At 48.2% G+C, this 25,476-nt stretch overlaps 1 protein-coding gene across 4 annotated transcripts in view; it reads right to left on the minus strand.

Moving 5' to 3' along the window:
* Shank3 (SH3 and multiple ankyrin repeat domains 3) overlaps nt 1-25,476 on the minus strand; it is a 72,857-nt gene that overhangs the window by 40,271 nt on the left and 7,110 nt on the right. For all 4 annotated transcript variants that reach the window (XM_050128577.1, XM_050128586.1, XM_050128603.1 and 1 more), the window contains exons 10-15: nt 24,677-24,743; nt 9,938-10,214; nt 7,031-7,224; nt 5,955-6,068; nt 583-658; nt 277-359 (exon numbers count right to left, since the gene is read on the minus strand). In XM_050128577.1, coding sequence (XP_049984534.1) covers nt 277-359; nt 583-658; nt 5,955-6,068; nt 7,031-7,224; nt 9,938-10,214; nt 24,677-24,743 — 811 coding nt within the window. The remainder of the gene's footprint in view (nt 1-276; nt 360-582; nt 659-5,954; nt 6,069-7,030; nt 7,225-9,937; nt 10,215-24,676; nt 24,744-25,476) is intronic.

Below are 25,476 nucleotides of genomic sequence, written 5' to 3' on the forward strand. Positions count from 1 at the left end.
GGGTGGGCAGCAGATGGGGATACCCAGACCAGTGTACATCCCTCTGTGAAGTCCCCCATTCACTCTCCCCAAATAGATCTCTACTCTGTTAGACTCCCCACAACTAAATGGGAAGCAACAAAAAGGGACCCGCAGCCTTGTCCTGGGACATTCCAAATCAAGACATACAACCATGGGGCGGGGGTGGGGGGGGCTTAAAAAGGGGGAGAAAAGGGCAGGGCATAGAAGACATCACCAGCAATGCAGTACCCTCCTCATGAAATCCACACCCATTACCTTTGGCTCCCCGGAGAACGAAGCCAAAACCCTCATGGTCCCGTTTTTGCAGGATAGCCACCTTGTCATCAATGACATAATCACTGACAGAGGAAAGCAAGGTTGAGTGAGGGGAGCCCCGAGGGAGCCTAGCCGAGAGGCCGACCCTACGGGGTCCCACACACAGTCAACTTAGAACAAGAAAAACAGAGGTAGCTAGCCACCCACTCCTCATCCACCTCCCCCCTCCATACACCCCGACTTCCCCTTTCATAGGATATACTAGGTCCAGCTAGTGTCCCCATGTGTCCACACCCCTGCCAATACCTGTGTGAAGTGAGGCTGTCATAGGAACCCACAGTGTAGTGACGGAAGAGACGTTTTGTCCGGTCTTCTCGGGTTTCTGGAGGGAGCAGCAAGGGCCAAGAAATGATCATGACTTCTACCTAGCTGAATCTCCCCAAACTGCACTGATCAGTTTGTGTCCCCACGCGCCCCAATGCAGAGGTGCAACAGGGAGCGGAGGAGGGCAAATACTGGGGCTCAAGGACCAAGCGTCCTGAGGTCGGAAGGTTCAGATAATCATACAGGGAATTCTGGCCTCTGGGAGTTAGGGCCCAAGAAGAAAGCAGCTCCCACCCCCAACCCCTTACTTAACATGCAGCTAGACACAGAAAACCATACAAGGCCAGACTGGTCCAGTCAGCAAGTCGTATGCTGAGAGGACATGTATGTGAACCTCACGGTAAAGTATAAATGCTGTGTTGGTGCTTGTGTGTCTGGCACCCACTCATGTTGTCCAAGTGAGAGCCATATCTGTTATGTGGACATGACTCCAGTCATTAGTAACAAACACGGGTGTGTACAACCCACAGTGTGTACAATCCAAGTGTTGGGCTCAGGCATATGTACGTGTCTAGGCTGTGAGCGTATGCGCACCAGTGTGGACGCACCCCAGGGTGTCCACTAGTTTCCTCAAGGAATGAGGAAAGAGATTACAAAAAGCTCTGCTTCTACCCTGACTTCACTGTATCCCAATGAGCTATATTAATATAATAATTAATAACTACAACAGTAACTATGTTAATATCACTGTATCCCATAGGACTATATTAATAAATTCCACAGAATATGTTAATATGTCCTTTGATCTCAAAGCTCTTCATAGACACCATGGAGTTGGTCAGCACACACCTCCCGCTGACCCTCACTTAGCCTTGCAATAGACAACAGATTCGAGGTTCAGAATGGCTCCTCTGGCTGCACTTGCAGTGCCTCAGAAGGCCGCAAGATGGCACCACCACTGTTTTCAATTTCATCCCTCAGCACCTCCCTCCTTCAGTCCCTCTTGCTATAGCACCTTTCAAGACTCAATTTTTCACTTCAGCATCCATTCACTAAGCCTCTACTACATGCCAGGCACTGTTTACTCTAGAACAGAGCAAAGTCCCTGCCTTTGAGGAGTTAATAAGCTACCCCGAGAAATGGAATAAACAAGTAAGAACTGGAGAAACGCGAGCAGGATAGGGGTGTGAAAATACAGTTCTAGGGACAGCGAAGGCCTCAGCAGAAAGAAGAGCTGAGCAGAGGTCCAGACAGCCGAGGGAGCAGCCTGCAGGTAGGAGGGTGAGACAGCCAAGGAGAAGATCATGCACATGGCATTAATCTGAAGCAGACAGGAACAGTGTGGAGCCAATGCAGCAGGAGCAGAGGGAGGCGCACGGATAGAAAATGAGATCAGAGGGAAACTATGGGTTTCTCAGTTAGGTTCTCTATTGTCTGGGGTTTTAAAAAAAGAGTTGTTTGTTTTTACTTTATGTATTTCCCTGTATGTATATATATACCACATATATGTCTGGGGCACTCAGAGGCCTGAAGAGGGAGCCAGATCCTCTAGATATAATGTGGGTACTGGGTACCAGAGTCTTACAGCACCCTGTTTTGAATTTTTTTTTCTGAGACAAGATCTCACTACATATAGCCTGAGCCTTGAACTCGGGGATATCTTTCTTAGTCTTCTGTGTGCTAGAGTTTCAGGCATGAGCCTCCCATACCCAGCAAAAACAGAGTTTTTTATGACCTGGTTTCTCAGTAACTGTGAGCTCCTTAACGCAAAAGATGAGATGTAATTACTCCTGGGGTCCCAAGAGCTCAACCGGGCATACAGCAGGTGGAACACAACCGGCCAGGTGAGTGGGTGACTGCATTGATGCATGGACGAACGGATGGATGAGACATAAGATAATGCAAAGTGCGTACGACTGGATGGGTTGATGAGGGAATATATGGATGGGTCAAAAGATGGATGGATGGATGGATGGATGGATGGATGGATGGATGGATGGATGGATGGATAAAAGATAGATAGACGAATGGATGAATGGACGAATGGATGGATGGACAGACGAACGGATGGACGGACGGACGGACGGACAGGAGGGATATGTGGATGGAGAAAAGGGGGAGCTGAGGGCTGGATAGGTTGCTGGATAAGTAGGTGGACAGACAGATGAATCAAGGAGCTAAAAGACAGATGGACACAGACAGGAATAGAGCAGTGATTGGGTGATCTTCACATCAGATGACACGGCTATCAAGAAAAGTACTGGTCCAGACTTCACTATGTGTGAGACTCTCAATAAGTGAGCTGTTCTACCTGAACCTCTCTTGACACAGCAGGAAAAGCCGGCTTGGAAGCGCCCGGATTAGAATAGCCTGTTACATTCTAGCCGCATCAGCTTGCTTACTCCCTGCATTTGTCCTGCTCTAAGTGACAAACACACCTTGCCACCCATCCCCAAGACCAGTGCAGGTGAAGCCTCACCCTCGCACAATCAGGCCCTGAAATTCCAATCTCCAACATATCCTTCTTCAAGCTGACCCAGGCACATAGATGCTATGCTAGCTGAACCTTGTCTGGGAGCCCTGCAGTGGACAGGAAGCCCCAAGTCCCACCAGCCTCACAGCAGCTCCTCTGCAGCCTGCATCCTTCTTTATGACTTTGGCTGACCCCACCCACCCCTCTGCTGTGCCCTACCCAGATCTTACCCCTGACCCTAAGAGATAAGCACAGTGGAGCAGTCCTATCCTGGTCACTTTCTATCACACAGCCTCCTGTTTTGCACATTTTCATCAACCAAACAAACTATTTATTATATAACACAAATTCGTGTTCTGGTCTTATTAATCACACCCGGGAAAGCCAGCTGAAAGGAATATGCCCAGCACCAGCTCCCAAGTGGAACATTCTGGAAGGGGAAAAGGCAGACAGCATGGGAAGGTATGTTAGGCCTCGAGATCCTTACACTCGCCGGCCTCAGCATTTCCGGTTATAGAGGTTGTCTCCTCTGCTCATGCCGACCTAACCTAGCACCTCAGCACCTGTCCTTAGTCCTTGGTCTTTAAAAGTCCCTCACTCCCACTCTGGTTCCTGAATTAGAGTTGGGGCGGGGGTGTTGGAAACAGGTTCCTGTTGGTAGGATGCCCTCTGCTCTCTGGCACAACTCAGCCTAAATCCCAGACAAGTTCTGCCCAGACCAGCAAGACAGGCATTGTAGCTGAGGTCAGAGGAAGGCTACCTATGACTGCTCCTACCCCACTCCCAGAAGGCAGCTAGAGCAAGGCCCGCAAACGTGGCTCCCGTCCACTTAGGTACTTTTGAATCCCACTCCCGCAGGTCATTGTGACAGCTGTGGCCCTGCTAAGGAGTCCTGTGCTTGCTAGAAAATGTCACTACTTCCCTTGTGGCCCTCTCCTTTCTCCGTGACCTTGACACTCCCTACTCTCCGGTCTGCCTTGCCCAGATCTTGATCTTCACCCTAAAATAATCTGCTCAGTCAGCTCCTACTACAAGATTACTCTTTATCTTGACCCCAAGAACAGGTCGCTAAGATCATGCTCCCTACTCCAGCTGTGCCATGCCTCACAAAGCTAACTGCTGGCAAAGCAAAATAAAAACTAAATTAAACATCCCTGTCCCTTGCAGTTAATGATGTCCCGGAAACATACTGACCACTGGCCCCACCTCCCAAGATTGCTACAATATGTATACAATTTCATTCATATAAAAAATGCTAAAATCATGTCTGGCACTGCTCAAATACAGAAGTTGGCAACGGGCATAGTTCTAAAACACTGTGTTGGATCCCTATAAACATGGGAGACCCACCTGCAAACTACCCAGAGAAGTCAGCCTAAACAACACCTCTGCTTTGAAGTCCTCTTTGACTTCCTCAGGCTAACTGGATCACCCACTCTCAAGGGCCTATGCCCGGAGTGGGGCTGGGGGCGGGGGAGGACATGGGACAATACTTGCCATAGCCACAAAGAGCCAGCATAAGGTCCAGCTTGGAGAGAAACAAACATCCACCCCTCTTGAAGCCTGACTCCAAAGCTCCCTCCTGGAGCCACGGTTCTCAGAACCGTATCCCTATCCTTACGGGAAGGCACAAGACTAGCTCCTATTCAACAGGTGTGCAGCCCCTCTCCTACCCCTTGTCCCTTTCTCTGTCCTCTTGGAAATAGGATCCAAACCCCAGAAATCATTTTCACCTGGATCCCACTCCGTCTACTCTCCACAGACTGTGAATAAGAGAAGCTACTCCCTCCAATATTCCCAGCCACTAGCAGAGAAAGCAAGGCAGCTATCCAGCAGGAGGCCAGCAACTGAGCTCCCGTGTAAGCGAGGCATCCCTCAAGTGGAACACAGAGTCAAGGCTCCTGGCCACATGGTGGGGGGCTCCCCTGGGAAACTGCCAACTTAAGGTAGAGGCCCTAAACCCAGGGCCCAAACCCTCTATGTACAGAGAAAGGGACACATGTACGCTGATCCAGACATACCACTGATCACCATCCCGGACCACCACTTAGAAGGAGTGTCATATTCCCCCTAATATGTCAACTGTCATACTCACTGTCTGGACCGGAAATAATATCATTGATCATGAGGCCTCCCAGCATACCTGAGGACTCAATTAAGGGGTATATCCCGGACGTGTACCCAGCCCACATGGGGGCTCCAGAGGACCAGCCACTGCTTCACTGATGCCTAAAGGGAGCCTTCCTAGAAGTCCAAGTGTTCAGCATTGGTCCATAGCTGCTCAGCAGCCCCACGAGTCGCAGCCCTCACCTTCCCGTTTCTATACAACAGGGGCCATCCTTCATCAGCTAGCTTCCCTGAGACGTTATCAACCCCAGAGGACCCCGAATGACTCCTTGGAGCCCAACTGGCCTCATTTCCTCTTAGCTAGTCCAGGCCTCCTGCTCTGCCCACTTGGGCAATCTGTCCACTTTGGAAAAGTGCCTCTTTTCTCGCATTGACCTCCTTACGTATCTACCAGCCGCTCGTGATCCGGAGCTCTAAGAACCTGGGATTTCTGTAAAGACTGTACCAGGGCCAGAGGGGTGGTCACCATCCCTGGAGACTCAAGTGCCCCCACACGGAGAGAGGATGCCCATGAGTGTCTACCTCCTGTTGGCATGGCAAAGGTTCTCCACTGTTGTCGGGTTCACACAATCATGTTCCTAAGGACATGTAGGCTTACCCGCAGTGTGTATGTACAAATTTGTATGTACCTTGAGTGTAACTGAGTTAACTCCGCAGTCTTAGTGAACGTCCATATTTGTTACCAAGAAGACCAAAGGGAGACTAGAAGCATACGCCCTTTGGGGGCTACCTGGGCAACACTGGGGTCACTTACCGTGCCGTGTATCATACTGTCGCATCTGCACTTCCTCCACACAGTCAGCTGGGAACCAGCCAGTACGGCCCTTCACGGTTCCCTCCCAGAAACCGCCCTCCCCAATGCTGAGCACTGGGGAAAGAAGCCAGACAGGTTGTCAGGGCAAAGCAGAGCTGGGGGGGGGGCACCCACGTCCCTGCCACCTGAGGTTCAGGTGTGCCCACAGGCCCTAACCCAGGCTCTGCTCTCTTCCCAAGCCCACATTCCCCCTAGCCTTTTCCCTGGGAAGATTCTGGGATCCACATGGAAGAGAGAATTGAACAGATGGCCTCAGTGAAGGATGGACATGTGGGAGACAGACAGACACAGATGGACACACTTGAAGAGGACAGAGGCAGAAGCAGGGGCCACACTACTGCTCCTGCCCACAGTGACCACTTCCCCCAACCATGGTAACTGACGTCCACCCAAGAGTCACTGCCAAGAGCTCAGGGTCATCGGGAGGCAGGCAGTGGAGTGAGCCACATGATGTACCAGGAGGACTGATCTTCACAACTACTTCCACCTCAGAGCCACAGTGCCCAAGGTAGGAACCCAATAATGACAGGGGGCCCCATGATGAGATGGGCCTGTCTCCCCAAAATAGGCATCATCCATGGAAGAAATGGGCACTGTGCACGGACAACCACAACTGTTACAGATCCCCGGAAGATGACAAAACAAGCCCCCCTCACCTGTATCCCAAGGATTTCCAATGAAGAAGCCCCAGAGTGACACAGGAACCCCACAAGGCGTGGGAGCTCTGTAATGGGTTAGGGTCCTTCCAACACAAGGACCCAGTTGGCGTTGGCCCCCATCACAACAAGAACCGCCCCACAAGAGCCAAGCCTCTACCATGACAGGGCTAGAGCTTCATGCCAGGAGCCCCGTAAGACCAGGGCCAGAGGCAGAGACCCAGGCACAGCAGCTTGCTGTCATGACCCAGAGACACCCCAACCACAGAGACCCCAAAATGACTTGAACTAGGCCGCGTGCCCCGGGGCCCGCCCCCCAGCCCGCTCGCGCCCCTCACCCCGCCCGCCCGCGCCCCTCACCCTTCACGGCCTCGCCGCGGTGCAGTGGGATCTCGCCCTCGCCCTGCGGGCTGTGCGCCTTCACAGCGATGAACTTGCGGCCGGGGACGGCACTGTAAAGTTTCCGCTTCGGGCCCCGGGGCGGCGGCGCGGGGGGCGCGGGAGACGCCGGGCCGGGGCCGGGCGCGGGGCCGGATCCGCCGGGCCCGCTGGGGCTGTAGACGAACACGTAGGTGACGGACGCGATGCCGGGGGGCAGCGGGCACGCGAAGCCGGCGCCCGGGGCCTCCATGGCGCACGGCCCGGCCCCGCCGCCGGCCTCACCGCAGCCGCCGCCGCAGCGCCCGCCGCCCGCCCGCCGCCCGCCCGCCCGCCGGGGGCCCGGCCCGGGGCCGCTCCATGGGCCGCGCCGCCGCGCCCGGCCCGCTCCCGCCAGCGCACGAACCGCGCCCGCTCAGGGCTCGGGGGCCGCGGGGCTGCGCTCCCGGGCGCGCCGGGCTCGCTCCATGCCACGGCCGCTCCGCGCCCCGCCTCCTCCGCCAGCTCCTCCCTCTGCGGGCGGCGGCGGCCGGCTCGCCCCGGGTCCGCGGAGCCCCCAACAGACCGACCCCCGCGCGGGCGGCTGGAGAGAAACAACGAGAGCCAGAAGGTGGGCGCACGGGGGACGCCGGCCAGAAGTGCCAGGTAGGAGCTGGAGAAGGGCTGGCACCGAGGCTTCGGGCATCAGGGAAGGACAGGCGGGGCGCAGCGGTCCGGCCTCCTCACACCCTGACCACCAGCATGCACTGGGCGCCCCAATTCTCCTGCCTCCGGGCCTGTCTCCTCTCGCCTTAGACACCTGTCTAATGCCCATGCTCATTATATGTTAACCACCTTTCCCATACCACTTCTCTGGGCTTGGGTATAGACTCTGAGGTCTTGATTTTCCTGTTTGCCCAAAAGCCTGCTTGGGCTCCCTAGTTCCCAGACAGGACAAATTCACCTGCTCTGCCAATGACCAGCTCCCTGAGACTTAAGAAATACGCTACACTGTTAACACCACCTAGACAACTATGACCCTGCCCTTTTGACCAGAGATTAAGTTACTGAATCCGATTCAAATTTGCCCCTGTGGGCTCCACTATGGTGTTGGAGCAAAAACCTACAGACCATATTTCTGGGCTCCATGCCAGGCTCAGCCAACAGCGAGCAACAATGAGCCAATGCAGTCCCACCAGGGTCCATGAACACCATCCGTTTTGGTTTTGTTTGCAAAACAGGCAACCTGTGCCTGAAGGGGTCTCTTCCTCCTCAGTGCGCCCAACTTGCTCTCCACATCCAGACAGACCACTGTCACACCAGGTAAGCCTCCTTAACCTGTACCACAACTCTTCTAAGTGCTTCTCAGCCCCAAGCCCAGCTTTCTACTTCCTCAGAACCACTGCTGAGATTGGGGCGTGGGGGTGGGGGGTGGGGTGAGCCATAGGCAAGCTGCGCAAGCTTAGGTGCCTGCACGCACACACGCACGCGCGCGCACACGCACAGACACACAGATCGGGCACTCGAGTCACCTAATAAATGTGGAGAAGAAGGAATTCCGCCCTCCCAAAGAGCAGGTGAGCTGGAGACCCTAGAAAAGAGGCATTTGTTCTGTGCCTGCTGCAAGCTTCAGCAAGCACAAATGAAAGGGACCAAAGTGGCAGCCATACAGTTCCACTCGAAAGCAGCCCTCCTGGCAAACTGCGACATCCTAGAATGCACTCTTTCAGCCACCAACCCATTCGATTCTTAGAAAACCTGAGGGGCAACGCAAAAGCTTCAGGGGAGAACTGTGATATGGAACCAAACTGACAACCTTGGGGGGGGGGGCTTCCGAGACGCCTACAGCCCTAGAAGCAGGCAGCATACGCAGGGGAACAACGCAGAAGGGAAAGCTTCATGTAATCTGCATCAAATGCCTTCTACCAAACACCTGTACCCAGGTCAGCTGATCCCTACTCCCTGTGACTTTAAACAAGTCTCCGGCCCAAGCTGGGCCTCAGGACCCCAGCCTGTACAATGATGTCAACAGAGACAGCCTAAGCGATCGAGGTTAGCTGAGTGACAGGCTCTGCTGCTCAGCCCAGTGGTACACCAACCCATAGGGCTGTAAGAGCTGGCCGACACTGTGAAAACAACATGCTGCTTATGTAACACTTGCATCCAACAGGCTTCCAAACACCTTCTCTAGACCTGGCTCTGGAGAAACGGCAGGAGGCCAGAAGGATAGCTCCTGACCGCCAGGCAAATTTAAGACTACAACTAGTGGTTAACACAGACAGCGTACCAGGGTCTAAGAAGTCGAACCCTCACAGGCAACCCCAGAGAGCTTCTCAAAGGAAACACCTTGCACTGGACTGGTGAGGAGCCAGCAAGGTGGTTACTCTTAAGTCTATAAAGGGCTAAGAGCTCCAGGCTACGCTTCCTACTCTTAAGTTACGGGGAAATCAGTGCTGCAAATATCCTGGTTTCTCGCAATTCCAGGACTCAGGAGGGAGGTTAAAAGTAGGTATGTCTACAGGGCTGGGCCTGGGTTGCAGAGATGCGGGGGGGGGGGGGGGAGGATGCGCTACCTCTCACTTGCAGGCCTTGAGCCTACATAGAAAGGCATGTCCCAACCCACTTCCTACCAGTATCACCAGTTTCCCTGCTGCAAATGAACTTTCTAACAACAACCTGGACCATACCCTCTCCACCCACAACTCCCTCCGCTGACCGCTATCCCCAGAGAAAGCCCCAGTTTCTACCGGAGATCAGCCTGAGTAAAGCCACCCAGGAACTCCGGCCACGAGCCCCACCCATCACCGCCAGCGCAGGTACCACGAACCATCTTTCCCTGCCTTTCAGCTCTGGTTGGTCATAGCACTCGGCCCACTCTGATGCCCCCCAGGACCACTCGTACCCTCCTACCTGATCTTGTTGTGGCTACCCCTGCCTGCTGCAGGGCCACTGATGTCCTTTTCCGGCTCACTATCCCTGTCCCGGTGGTCTTTCTCCTCCTGAAGCCGCTGAAGCAGCAGTTGATGAGGGAGGCTTCGGAGAGTGGGCCCGGGAGAAGCTGCGGGCTGGGCATGGCCTTTCAGGTTGATATCACTGGCTGAGCGCTGTAAGGGTCGAGGGGATGCCAAGCCGCTTGGGCCAGCCAGACGCCGTCGCTTTGCATAGCTGGGGGTTTCCCTGAATGGCACTAGAGCAGAGGGGCACAAGTTAGACTCTGAGGACTAAGTGATTTGCCGGGAGGGGGGGGGGGACAGCTGACAACTTTGTGACTACATTTCTCCTTTCCTTTTCCTCTCTCCAAACCATCCCGTATACCCTTCCTTACTTTCAAATTCATGGCCTCTTTTTTTCATTGGTACTACATGCATATATGCATATGCATATATATTCCTAAATATAAGCTGTTCAGTACATATAATGTTACTTATAAGGATGATTTCAGGGTTAACCATTTGGTACTAGAAAACCAATCAGTTTGCTCTTCTCTGGGCAACACTGTTTCTCCCACTCCCAGTATACCCCAGTTGTCTGTAGTTCTTTCTGTAGGGCAACTGAACTTTTAAGACTAAAATCCTGGGCTAGAAGATAGCTCAGGTAATTAAGTAAAGTGCTTTCTGTGAAAAACTGAGGACCTGAGTTCAATCCTCAGCACCCACAGAAAAAAACAGATATGTTGGCATGCACTTGTAATCCCAGCACTGGGGACATGAAGCCAGGCAGTAGATGCCTGGGGCTCCCTGGCTAGCCTGCCTACATAATCAGTGAGCCCCAAGCCTAGGGAGAGAGCCTGTCTCCAAAATCAAGATGGGTAGCTCCTGAAGAAAAATACCCGAAGTTGGCTCCTGGCTTCAACACACACATACACACACACCTACCTGTGTATAGATAAACCTACAGAGACAAATGAAGTCTAAAATGTGTTCCAGAAGTGTCCCGATCCCAGGAAATCAGAACAGTTAGCCACACGAATGAAGTCACCACCGGGTGACCACATCCCAGCCATGCTACCTCCAACCCTAACCTGAAGGTTTTAAACTTGCTCCCCTTCTCACGCAGCTAAGGCTTTGGAATGCCCAGATGCGTTGTTAGAACTTCCCACTTTACAAGGTTCGGGATAAATCAGGCTACACATGACAGATCTCACCAGGCTACTGCTATGTGAGACTGTATACTATTGACTATCGCCAAGGAAACTAAAAAAGGCGTTCTAGACCAGAGTCAGCAAACATCCTAAAAAGAATCCAGCAGTAACTATTTCAGGATCCGCAAAGCAGAGTCTCCACTGCCATGTCTCAAACTCTACCATGGCACCATAAAAACTGCTACAAACAGTATGTCAACAAATGGGCTTGTCTATGTTCCAGTAAAACTTTACTTTAAAGACAGACGAGATGTTGACTGTACGTTATGTGTAAGAAAATCACTTTAGATCCAAAGACATATATATATATTGAAAGTTAGAATATTTTCATTTCTTTGTTGTGTTTTATTTCAAGGCAGGGTCTCACTATGTAGCCCTGGCTGTCTTGGAACTCACTGTGTAGACCAAGCTGGCCTCCAACCCACAGAGAACTGCCTGGCTTTGATTCCCAAGAGCTGGAATTAAAGGTATATGACACTATGCATGGATAAAATTAGAATAATTTTTTTAAAAAACTAACATATGTAAATAGTAACCAAAAGAGCTGAGAAACCATAATAATATCAGACAATAAACTTTAAATTAAAAAAAATGTAAACCTGGAAAGATAGCTCATATAGTAGAATGCTTGACATACAAGCATGAGGACCTGGGTTCGATTCCCTATACCCACATAAAGTAGGTGTTGTTGAATACACTTATCCTAGAGCTGAGGAGGCAGAGACAGGAGATTCCTGGGGCTGACTGGCCACCTAGCCGAACCTAATCAGCAGTCCAGTCCAGTCAGAAGCCATGTCTCAACAAGCAAGATTCAGGATGGTTGCCAAAGAACACCACTGGAAATTGACCTCAGGACTATACAGTCATACAAGCACATACATCTGCACACAGACATGCACACACACATACACACACACACAAAAGAAAAAGTGTGTGTATGTGTGTAACAAGAGTCAAAAAGATATATTATATGTCAATAAGAAGGTCAGTTCATCAAGAATATTAACAACTATTAACATATATGCACCAAAGAACATAAAAACAAAATATATGAAACAAATACCACTGCCTGAAAAACAGAAGCAGGGCAGTGGTGGCGCACGCCTTTAATCCCTAGCACTTGGAAGGCAGAGGCAGGCGGATCTCTGTGAGTTCGAAGGCAGCCTCATCTACAGAGTGAGTTCCAGGACAGCCAGGACTTCACAGAGAAATCCTGTCCTGAATACTAAAATACGAAGCCAAAAATGAGAAACAGGCAGTTCTACAATTTATATCCAAAAACTTCAATACTCATTTCCGATTATGAACAGAAGATCAAAACCGTAAATGAGGACACAGGAGCCAAGCCAGTGAGACCTGACTAACCATCTAGGGCCTCACATTCAACTGCAGTACTTCTAGATAGCTAACACCTCCATGTAAAAAGGTGTTTGTCTAGCATACCCAAGTGTCAGGTTCCATCCCAGTATTGGAAAAAAAAAAAGAGTTGGAAGATCTAGGCATGGTAGCATATGTCTATAATCCCAGCATTGGAAAGGCAAAGGCAGGAAAGTCAGTGCAAGTTCAAGACCAGCCAGGGGTTCATAACAAGACTTTGTCTCAACAACAACAAAGTCAGCCTTCTGAATGTGGTGGCACACACTTTTAATCCCAGCACTAGAGACAGAGGCAGTTGTATCTCTGCAAGTTACGGGTCAACCTGGTCTTCATAGTGAACCCCGGGACAGTCAGGGTAACATAGATCTTGTCTCAAAAAATACAGGTGTGTTGGGGGAGATAGCTCAGCCATTAAGAGCAGCTGTTGCTCTTGCAGAGGACGTGGGTTCAATTCCCAGCACCCACATGATTGATAGCTTACAACCATCCACAACTCCAGTTCCAGGAACTCCACAAAGTCCTCTTCTGACCTTTGCAGGCACGAGGGCGCTCACATGGTGCACAGACATACACGCTGGCAGAATCTTCATACACAAAAATAACGCAAGGAGTCAACACACTTTTAGCTAGACTGACTGTAGTAATATTTCAGTTGTATTTTAATAAATAAAGCTTGTCTGAAGATCAGAGAGTAAAACAGCTGCAACGGTCAGCCGTACAGACCAGGCAGTGTGGCACACACCTTTAATCCCAGCACTAGAGAGGAATGAATATAAGACAGGAGACAGCTCTCAGGCAGTCTCATTCTGAGGATTCCTGGAGGCAGGATCATCATTTCAGACTGAGGTAAAGTAAGAGCCAATGGCTGGCTGTTCTGCTTCCCTGATATTCAGATTGAACCTCAATATCTGTCTCTGAGTTATTAATTGTGCTATAACTGACTTATTTATTTATTTGGTTTTTCAAGACAGGCTTTCTCTGTAGTTTTGAGCCTGCCCTGGAATTAGCTCTTGTAAACCAGGTTGGCCTTGAACCCACAGAGATCCAACTGCCTCTGCCTCCTGAGTGCTGAGTGCTGAGATTAACCGTGTATACCACCATCGCCCAGCTACAACTGACTTTAAAACATACACATATATATATATATTAAAAAGACAATAAAATCAGAAATGACTTGGTATTGTCACCAATCTTTCAAAATAAATAAAACACAAAATAATACTATGAACGATCATTTGCCACCAAACTAGATAAGCTAATTAGACAGACAATTATTTTTTAAATCCACAAATTACAAAAACTGACTCAAGAAGAAATAGAAAATCTCAACGGACTCAAAACAAGGAAACTGACTGAGAAATCACAACCTTCCTACCAACAACAAAAAGGTGGTAACAGATGGCATGACCAGAAACACTTGAAGAATCAGCATCAATCCTTCCCAGACTCGCCCAAAGAAACAGGAAGAAGAAAACAATTCCTAACTGACTTGTATTCTAGATCCCCAAGCTAGATAAAACATTCCAAGGATAAACACTTCAGGAACCAGTGTGATACATCAGTAGAACAAAATGGAAAAACAACATCACTATTTGAGTTGATTCAGAAAAAATCATCACTAAAAATCCAACACCCTTTAATGATAAATTATCAGAAAACTATGAACAGAAAGAAACTTCTTTGATATGTTAAGGTGTCTTTATAACCCACAGCTAACATCACACTCAGTGGTCAAAGACTCAAAAGCTTTCCTCAAACACAAGGAGCAAGGCCAGGATGCTTGCTTTCATGACTGCTGTTCAATATGGCAGAGAAGTTCAAGCCAGAGCACTAAGGGAACAAAAGCAAGGGAGGCCGAGCATGGAGGCACATGCCTTTAACCTCAGCCCTCAGTAGTTCGAGGCCAACCAAGAGCTAGTTCCAGGACAGGCTCCAAAGCCACAGAGAAACCCTGTCTCGAAAAGAAAAAAAATGAAATGTATCCAAATTAGAAAGAAGAAGTAAATCCATTTGCAGACAGGATGATCCTATACTCCAGGCGGTGGCGGTGCACACCTTTAATTCCAGCACTCAGGAGGCAAAGGCAGGCAGATCTCTGTGAGTTTGAGGCCAGCCTGTTAAACATGAGCCAGTTCCAGGATAGGCTTCATAGAAAGAGAGACAGAGAGAGAGAGAGAGAGAGAGAGAGAGGGAGGGAGGGAGGGAGGGAGGGAGGGAGGGAGGAAGGAAGGAAGGAAGGAAGGAAGGAAGGAAGGAAGGAAGGAAGGAAGGGGAAAATCCCAATAATGTGCCAAGAAAGCCACTAAAGCAAATACAGAAAAACTGGTAACAGCCAGCTACTGTTCTACACACCAGCAGTGAGTACCAGTGGAAAAGGAAAACGTCCTTCACCAAATACTGCCAAACAACTAAAGAGACACACGAAAGCCGATTCTGAACTCACAGTTCATACAAAAATTAGGCTACAATTGATCAGTGACCTAAATATAAAAGCTGGGCGCGTGAAAGTCAGAGGAAAAGGGGGGGGGGGGGGGGGGGGGGGGGATGCCATTCAGCGTGGTGACTCTCACACTTTGAATTCCACCTGAGCAAATCAACATCTAATGTAAACTGTGAACCGAAATTAGACACCAGTTAGGAAGCACCAAGTAACATCTAAGCGATCAAAACCGTATTTCTTATCTTGCTTCTCCTGGCAGTGTTTCTTGCCCCTCTATTCATGAGTTACAGAATAAAATTTAAACATGCCTAGGTTTTTCTTGTATCAGATCTAATATAAGAAGAAATTACCGGAGCCACACACAAATAGGAGCGGTCAGCTGCTGAGCCCTGTTGGCCACCACTTAGAACCAACCCTCTTGTGCACCACATTCTGTGTGAAATTCTCTGGGTTTGTTTGAGAGTATTCTGACTCAACGGTGGATCCTGAAGTCACACTGACTTCTGAAGTTGAAATAAAACTGTCCTGGGTCCTGTAGGGAGTCTTCGGGTGTCTTAACTGGGTCTAATGAATAGATCACAGTAGGAAACTCCCAGGAAGACAGGAAATAATAGGTTGTTTAAATCCAGCAACTGGGACTCTATCTCAGAATTTGCTCTTTTCTAGACAAAGGGTAAATCTTACCAAGGAAAATTACCAGCTTGGAAACCATAAAGTGGGGGTGGGGGTGGGGGGAGACAGAGAGAGAGAGAGAGAGTCTGTCTGTGTATATGTGTGTCTGTATGTTTGTCTGTCTGTGTATGTGTGTGTCTGTATGTTTGTCTGTCTGTCTGTGTCTGTATGTTTGTCTGTCTGTCTGTGTATGTGTGTCTGTATGTTTGTCTGTCTGTGTGTGTCTGTCTGTCTGTCTGTCTGTGTGTCTTGCTTCATAGCTCAGGTTGTCCTCAGTCTCTTACCCCTCTACCTCTGCCTCCAGAATTACAGCACACACCACAATCAAGGTCTTCAGTCTGCTTTTTAACCACTGTAAGACTTCCATCAAAATCTTGAGCTCAGAAATAAATAAAGGTAATCCTGTCTAGATAAAAAACATTTTGCCGCCAAGCAGTGGTGGCACACACCTTTAATCCCACCACTTGGGTTGCAGAGATAGGCGAATCTCTTAAGTGTTCAAGGCCAGCCTGGCCTACAGATTGAGTTCCAGGACGGCCAGAGCTGTTACACAGAGAAACCCTGTCTTGAAAACAAAATAACACTTTGCCTTTCTCTCATAGGTGCCAACCTGAGCTCATGTATAATCTAAACACATTGCTAGGACCTGGTGTCACCCTGAAGATCGCCAGCTCCATGGCTACAAGCCCCATGGAGTCCACATACAGGTTACATGTGAATTAGAAAAACTAGAAACCTATTGAAAGTCATTCCTAAAGTGTTTCTTACCCAGGCTACTAGCCAACCAGACTTAAGGACAAAAGAAAAATACGTTACTGATTTCAGAGTGCACTAGGTAATTTGGGGTTTTTGTTTGGTTTGGGCTTGTTTGTTTGTTTGTTGAGAGGTCTCACTGTGTATCCTAGATAGACAGGAACTCACTGAGATCTGCCTGCCTCTACCTCTCAAGTGCTGGAATTAAAGGCCTTTGACACTATGCCTGGCTCCTTGATTTGTCTTTAATCCTAAACTAACTTTAACAATCCAGAAAGGCCCCTGCAATGTTAAAGAGATACTGAATTAATTAATCTTGTTTGATGTGTTAAATTGTGTGGAAAGCATTGTAGTACTAAACCTTTTGGGGTCGAGGGTGGGGATATAGCCGAAGCCGGACCCAAACTTGTCCTTATCTCGCCTCAGCCTCCAGTGTACTAGGACCATAGGCATACACCACCCCAGTACCAAATTTTAAACTATACTTTCACATAATTTCAAAATACAAATATTATAAAAGTATGTAAAATTCCTGGAAATTGGACTTGTTTTGGGTACAATCCTATCAGTCGTGTAAGTCCGGCTGCGTTAAAATCTTGTAAGCCACAAAAAGAAACCCGATCCTTTCTGACTTTGTCACCAGCTTTCAGCCATAGCTGTTGGGAGTCTTGCCAAGTGTACAGTTATTATTGTCATTCTTCTCTAAAAGTATGTGCAATTAGCTGCAGCCCAAAATCACTTATCCTTCAAAAACACTGCTGGACTCAGGCAAGTACTGTGGAATCTAGGTTCCCAGTAACTTCACGATCATACCACTAGCTTGGAGAAGAATTGTCAGAACTGTAATGAAGAAATGAGACCAGCAATGGTGGCCTGAGCCTGAAGTCCTGACAGTTCGGAGGCTGAGTCCAGAGAACTGCTTGAACCCAGGAGTTCAGGGCCAGCCTGGGCAATAACACTGAGAAGAGGTGGGGGCAGGAAGAGGAAAGAAAGAACAAGAAAAGGCAAATGAAAGAGAAGGGAGGGAAGGAGAGAGAGCAGAGAAAGAAAAGGGGAGAGAAAAACAGACTAAAGAAGAAGAGGAGGAAGAAAAAAAATACCTGGTGGTTTGTTCCAACTACTAAACCAAGTCCAAGCAAAACAAGAAGTAGGGCCATGGGTCTGGACCTGAAATTCTAGCACTCTGAAGCTGAGGCAAGAGGGTCACTGTAAGTGCAAGATGAGCCTGGACTACACAATGAGTTCCAGGCTTTCTGGGATGTAGAATAAGAAGACCCTGTCTCAAAATAATAAACAGAAAAAGAAATCATGACACAAAAGGAGAACACTGATGAAGTATCTGAGTCTGGTTAATTTCAGTGGGTGATTTTTTTGGCGACTTTTTTAATAAAGTTTTTTTAACTGAAAAAAATGAGGTGAATAATTTTATGTTTATTTGAACTTTTCATTTTAATGTTCTAGATTTAAGGACTATGCTTTCCTTTTGCACTGTCTGTGGCCTGTTGGAGATTTTTTGAAAATTAAAACTGAAATATTTACCAGGCAGTAGTGATGCATGCCTTTAATCCCAGCACTCGAAAGGGAGAGGCAGGCGAATCTTTGTGAGTTCAAGGCCAGCCTGGTCTACAGAGTGAGTTCCAGGACATCCTGGGCTACATTGAGAAACCCTGAAATATTCACTTTCTCTCTCCACCGGATCCTCGGCACTGTTAGAGCTAAGCATGGGCATGTGTATTACATGGTAATATATTATCTGCACAAGTTCACTAAGAAACTGTGCTGTTTTCGATAGCGTACAACTGGAGAAACCGATCCTATTACCAAAGCTTTGATTAGAATGTGATTTGAGAATCTGCACAGGATGCCAACCTGCAAGAGCTGTTCCAAGCCTTATTGTGAGTAAAATGTCACTTTCTGCCTGTTTCCTCTAGAAACCTGAGGGGATTTTAAAAACCTTAAAAAAAAAAAAAAGCCAAACTGAGGTTCCTTGCCAAAAGTTTCAGCAAAACAAACTAAAGAGCCTGTGTGGTTAACTACTTTCCTTACTAAATGTGTTGCTGTGTTATTGTTGTTGCTGGGAGACAGTCTGATGTAGCCCAGGCTGGCCTCAAACTCACTTGCGCTGAGGATGACTTTGAACCTCTGATCCTGTCTCCACTTCCGGAGTGCTGGGATTAGTGATACAAACCAGCGCTTTGCACAGCTGGGCAGGCACCCTACCAATTTTAGCTACATTCCAAGCCTCTCCTACTAAATGTGTCTAAATAGGCTAAGGTTCAAAGACGGACATAGCTACAGAGAGTTCTGCTTCAGAGAAAACCGCAGAACACTGTTCTAAGACTGTGGGCCTGCTCACTGGTTTGAAATTGTTATTAGTATCATTTATTGCCTATAAACCGAACTGGATGTTGATCTTCTATATTCCTCCATTTGAATGTTTTCCCACTTCTCCAACTTAGAATCACTAGGAACAGGAGCTGTTTGTTCCTGAAACTCCAAAGCTGGAGAGAGACACCTTGACACAACTCCAGAGGATAACCCTGCCCAAGCGCTGGCCACCAAGGGAGGTCAGCCTTCTCCCAGTGCCAGAAATACGGGCATTTGAGATGCAAGCCAAGAATAACGCTTCGAACTCAACTCCAGAAATCTTGGCTAACTTCTTTCTGGACTCTGACTGATTCTGTTTGTTCTAATGATTCACCTTCGCTATGCTTTTGTTCAATAGAAATATTATTTTGAGCAAGGCATGACAGCATACACCTTTAATCCCAGAGGCTGGTGGATCTCTGAGTTGGAGGCCAGCCTAGTCTATATAATGAGTTCCAAGATGAAGAGAGAACCTATCTCAAAAAAACAAAAAGATGTATACATACTTTGGTTGCTAGAATCCCCGGCTAAGGGCATACTGTAATCTTGAGCATCTGCCTCATAGTTAGCATAATCATCCAGTGTGCTACATTTTCTTCTAGGGTCTCAAATGTGTCTTCACAGCCGTCCACAGCACACCAACAACAAAAATGAGATCAACAACAACAACAACAATCTTCAACATCTAACAGTATGATTTGAGTCAAAGACATCCATCTAGAAATGACACATTATATTGATACTTATGCCCAAGTTCTGGTCAAAGTGAATAACTATTTTTGTTTTAAAAAAAAAAAAAGGCATGGTGGTAAGTGTCTTTAATCCCAGCCCCGTCTCCACGAGTCTAAGGTCAGCCTGATCTACATGGTGAGTTCCTGGCCAGGCGGGGCTACACAGTGAGACCGGTCATCTCACTGGGATGTCGTTAATGGGAGTGGCTCTGGCACTCTAATGCCAAACACAGTAGAGCCCATCATCTGAGGCCAGAAACTACAGTAATCAGACCAACCAGCTAACTTCTAAACAAAGGTTGTCCTGTCTTGTCTCTACAAGTACTTGGCCTTAGGCTCCTTCCAGCAGAGTGCAGCCTCTGTTTAGGAGTTGCAGAATACTAAAAGCTCCACAAAATGTAAGCATGCTTAAGTATTCTTCTATCAGTGATAAATGGTGCAACCTTATGTTTGGCAATAGATTCCTAGGTACAACATCAAAAGCATGAGAATTTTTTTTCTTTTTTGGTTTTTCAAGACAGAGTTCTCTGTAGCTTTGGAGCCTGTCCTGGAACTAGCTCTTGCAGACCAGGCTGGCCTCGAACTCACAGAGATCGGCCTGCCTCTGCCTCCTGAGTCCTGGGATTAAAGGTGTGCGCCACCACCGCCCAACGAGAATTTGTTTTAATTTTAATTAAAAAAAACAAAACGGAGTATGATAACAAGTACCTATAGACCCTGCTACTGAAGAGGCTGAGGCAGGAAGATCACCTGAGCCCAGAATTCAAAACCAATCTGAGCAAGAAACAAAGCAGGACATGGTAGTTTCTTTCCTGTAATCCGGATACTCAGAGGCTAAGGCAGAAGACCTGTCAAGAATTTGAGACCAGTCTGGGATACATACAGAGCTCAACGCCAAACTGGGCCACAGTGAAAACTTATCTCAAACAACACCAAGACCATATACAATGTATTTTCAGTTTGTTGCATCTATTTATTTGCATATGTACATACATGAACAAAATGCCATGGCCCTGTGAAACACGTCAAGGTCCTGAAGAAGTCAGCTCTCTCCTTGCACCTTGTGCATTTCCCAGGCTTAGCAGCAAGCACATTTACCCACTAAGCCATCTTGCTGGCCCTATATTCTTTACTATATTCAAAGGAAATAAAGAATTCTTATAATTCAACAATAAGGGGAAAAAAACTTAAGTGAGTAAAGGCCTTCACTTTCCTCCAAAGACACACAAATGAAAAACTCCTGAGAATGTGCTTAATAGCATTGGGCATTAGGAAACCACAAACCACAATGAAATACCACACCATATCCAACAGGGTAACTACAATTTAAAAAAAAAAAAAGCAGGCAAGCATTGGGAAGAAGGTAAAGAAGCTAGAAACCCACGGATAGATGAAAGAAGTTTAGTGGAAACAGTTTGGAAACTCTTCAAAAATGTAAGAACTAACATATCACCTAGCAATTCTACTCCTCTGGATAAGCCCAAAAGAAGTATAAACTATTATTCATATAAACACATGTACAAACATGTTTGTGATAGCAATATTCATAAATCGAAAAGTAAAGACCAGCAGAGGTATGGCTTCACCCCCCGCCCCCCCCCTTTTTTTTTTTTTTTTTGGTTTTTCGAGACAGGGTTTCTCTGTGGTTTTGGAGCCTGTCCTGGAACTAGCTCTTGTAGACCAGGCTGGCCCCAAAACTCACAGAGATCCGCCTGCCTCTGCCTCCCGAGTGCTGGGATTAAAGGCGTGCACCACCACCGCCCAGTATGGCTTCAGCTCTTAAGAGTGGATACTGACTTGAAGAGGGACACAGGTTTGGGTCCCAGTACCCACACTGGGTGGCTCACAACCGTCTGTATCTCCAGTTTCAGGGGATCTGTACCCTCTTTTGGCCCCCAAGGGCACCTGTATGCATGCTGTACACATACAGACAAGCAGGCAGGCACACAAGCACACAACATACACACACTATATATATGTGTGTGTTTTAAAGTAGAAACAACTTATATATCCACCAGTAGGTGAATGAATAAGCCAAATACCATGCACACAGAATACATTTTAGCCATAAGAAGGAATGAAATGATCTTGCAAGGCAGATGAAGTTCAAAGGCACAAAGAAAGGGTAATAGTGTAATTCCATTGATACGAAACAGCAATAACAGGTAAATGCCAAGAGAAATTATGTTCTTAGCTGACAGGCTGGGAGGAGGGCAACACAGAACTTAACATCTAAGGTACCCTTTGGAGCAATGAAAACATTTTGGGATTCAACAAAACTGGCATTCAATACTGTAAATGTAAGGAATGCTGCCGGATTGTCAATAAAAGTAGTCAATTTTAAGTAAGGAACATTTCGCCTTGATTTAAAAACAAAAACTATACCGTGGGCAGGCTTTGGCCTGCAGCACTGTCCGCCAAGATTGTCTACACCTATAATAAAAAGCGTGGAGCCAGGATAGGCCGAGCAGGCTTCACCTTGAGCTGGTGACCAGTATAGATGCTCAGGCCACACCCAGGCCCAGACTCAGAACCTACACTGAACAAGCTCTCCAGGTGATGTCACCATATGAGAAGCATTGCCCGAGGCGCGTACCAAAAACATGAGCTGGGCAGTCCACGTGAGCATACATACATAGAATGCTTTGCATACATAGAAGGTTGACTGAAAGCCCATAGCCCACTAACCGAAACAGGAAGCAGAGAAAGCCACTGACCAGAGTCCCACCCAAGGGTCTGTTGGTCCATAAAGAGAAGCAAGGAGGTGTCTCTTGAAACACGACCTGAGTGCGTGCAAGACACAACCCTGAGGAAGGAGTGGAGGACAGCCAGGCAGAGAGTTCCACGCAGCTCCTATGTGGGGTCCCACAGCCCCAGAGGGACACAGAGTAACTTAGAGCTGTCACTTAAGAAATGTCCTTACAGTGGAGGGATATGTGCAGAGGGAGGTGGGCAACCCAGACCCTGAGTCCCCAGGTCTGATAGGTTTTCTCATTAACCCTTTAAGATTTGGGTTTCTTCTCTGTAATGAATAAATAAATAAATAAATAAATAAATAAATAAATAAAGGCCCAATAATCAGTTTCACAAGAGAACATTAGGAAGGTGAACTGAGATACACAGTAAATCTCATGACCACCCCATATTGCACAGGGCCACAAGTCAGGGTCATCTAGGAAGAAGAAACTTCAGCTGAGAAAACGCCTCCATCTCATTGGCCTAGAGTTAAGTTTGCGGGGCACTTCTTTCATTATTATTAAATAACCGATATGGAAGGGCCCAGCCCACTGTGGGCGGTGCCACACCTGGGCAGGTGGTTCTGGAGCCTGTAAGAAAGCAAGCTGAGCAAACCACGGTGTGGAGCAAGCCAGTAAGCAGCATGTCTCCGTGGCCTCTGCTTCAGTTCCTGCCTTCTTGCCTGCCTTCCCTTCCTGATGGGGTGTGGCTGGAATGTGTGTGCTGTAACAAACCCTTTCCTCCCTAAGCTGCTGAGCTCATGGTGTTTTATCACAGCAGTAGAAATCTACCTAGGTCTGTAACACTAAGATGTTACAGTGCTCTATACGGTTGTGAGAGCAGATGACACTGATACCCACTCTGCTCAGCCACGATGTGCCTAGCCCCAACTAAGCAAGCACGCTTTGGGAAAACGGACGTGCGCCCCGGCTGGTGACCCCCAGAATCCTGGGACAAAGGGCAGAGGGATAGTCCTGCGGCTCATCCTAGATATTAAATAAGTCCCTCATCTCTTGAGAAATCAGTTACAAACAAGTCACTGCCTAGAATTCAGTCCCTTCCAGGATCAAATGCTACAGGAGTCCAAGGTGAGAAGAAGAGGCGGTACCTAAGACACTCTATTTCACTTATGACAAAGGGAGGCACCACAGATTCAACAATTCTCTCAAGATTAGACATTCGGGCAACGAGGCATCCACACACAGGATGATCCCAGAAAATTCCATCTCTGATGCTGTCAGCCCCAAGCAAACTGTAGCTATCACGTGCGTCTCTATCAACCTAAAAACTTTCTACCTGAACTAGGGCCCAGCTTTGTACCACGAATCATGAAGTTACTTAGCACTGCGGCAGGATCTCTCTTGGGGAAGCCACCCACCCTCAGTTCATCCACCATTACGGCCCCAACTTGCAAGGTACAAGGGGCACATGACCAAGCCTTATTAGCAAGGAACAGCTCAAGGAAGTGCCCTAAACATGAAACTGACCTTAATCTTAACCCCAACCAAAGATGAACCCCCAGGCCAGACTGTCATAAACTGAGGAATATTCTAACCCTGATGCCAGCTCCATCCCTTTGCTGCCCAATGTCACTGCAATTTGAAACAAGAAATGGGGACACTTCAAGTAACGCTCACAAAGAAAGGGGAGCCTGGGGCTCCATGTTCCACAAAGAGTCACAAGCAGAAAAGCCTACCCAGAACATTAAGGGATCCCTATAGCTAGAAGGCTTTGCTGTAGCCAAACAGCAACCCTTTGCTGAAGGAGGGGCCCACAGTACCCTGCAGACTTACTCACCTGTACCCAGGATGAGACAGCCGGGCTCCAGAAACAAACATACATGCACGCGCACACACCACACCTCTCTCTCATACTTTTTCTGTCTGTCTGTCTGTCTGTCTGTCTGTCTGTCTCTCTTACACACACACACACCAAAGCATAGGCTGGAGCCTTCTGCCTGCCAGTCGTGAAGCAAAAACTACACATGCAGCTTCTGGTCCTCCTCCAAGCGCTCATACATATGCCAAGTTTCTTTTATGCGCTACCTGCTGGGAGCTCAAACCTTCTGTGGAAGGAGATAGCCGCAAGCCTATTCCCACTTCTGTCTTCATCCTCGCCACTGTGTCCTGCTCTCTCCGCAGGTTAAAGCTAAGCACTGCCCTAGCACACAATGGGAAGCACAGAGCCCATTCTAGATGTCGCCCACCGGGGTCCGTGCCATCACAGCCTAGAGCCCAGACCTGCTCTAGGCCCCAACCAAAAATTCCGTTCGGTCCCCACAAGCCATTTTTCATTGCATTCCCGTGTCTGCAAGGGCCACTAGCAGACAATCGCCTTGGAGTATGGAGACCCTGATACACCATCAGGGTGTATGACAGGCTTATGACAGCCACAGCACATTCAGAAAGGATCTATGGGTGGGCAGAACTCACCGACATCCGAGTCTTTGTGGGTCTTGATTACCTCAGCAAGCTCAAAGTTCCCTGCAATAATGGCCACCTGGGAGAGAGAAATCAACACATGGAGGGCAAGGAGGGAGGCACCCCAAACCCCAGGTGCTCCTACTGGGATCTTCCCAAAGCCACCCTTCTCTCAAGTCACAGCAGCCAATGTCTGTGGACACATCACTTCTACTGGACAAGAGACAGGATACCAGCAGCTGGGGTTGGCCCATTGTCCTCCTCTGCCTAAGTCCAAGAGTGCTTCTGGGACACAAGGCTTAGAGTTAAAACATGAACAAACCCGAACCCAACAGTAGAACTTTTAATCTGCCCCATATGCAGCCACGATTCCCATATCAATCCTGGTCCCACAGCTTCTCAGCCCTCATTCTTCCTACCTCTGTCCCCAAACCTGGCCCATCTAATACACCTTGGTGTATCTACTTCCAGATGTGCCCAAATCTTCAACCTCTACCTTACACTCACAGACACGGCCTTAACAGCTTGCCTTTCTAACATTCTCAAGGGCCTGTGCTCCCATTAAGAATAATATATACATGCTGGGTGGTGGTGGTGGTGCACTCTTTTAATCCCAGCACTCAGGAGGCAGAGGCAGGTGGATCTCTGTGAGTTCGAGACCAGCCTGCTCTACAAGAGCTAGTTTCAGAACAGGCTCCAAACCTACAGAGAAACCCTGTCTCGAAAAACCAAAAATAATAATAATAACAATAATAATAATAGATACCCCTTTCCACACTGCTTTCATGGTTCGTAAATTCCCATGATACCCT

Source organism: Alexandromys fortis, unplaced genomic scaffold (genome assembly GCF_014885135.2).
Source record: "Alexandromys fortis isolate MF-2015 unplaced genomic scaffold, M_Fortis_MF-2015_v1.1 scaffold_28, whole genome shotgun sequence".
Classification (NCBI taxonomy): domain Eukaryota; kingdom Metazoa; phylum Chordata; class Mammalia; order Rodentia; family Cricetidae; genus Alexandromys; species Alexandromys fortis.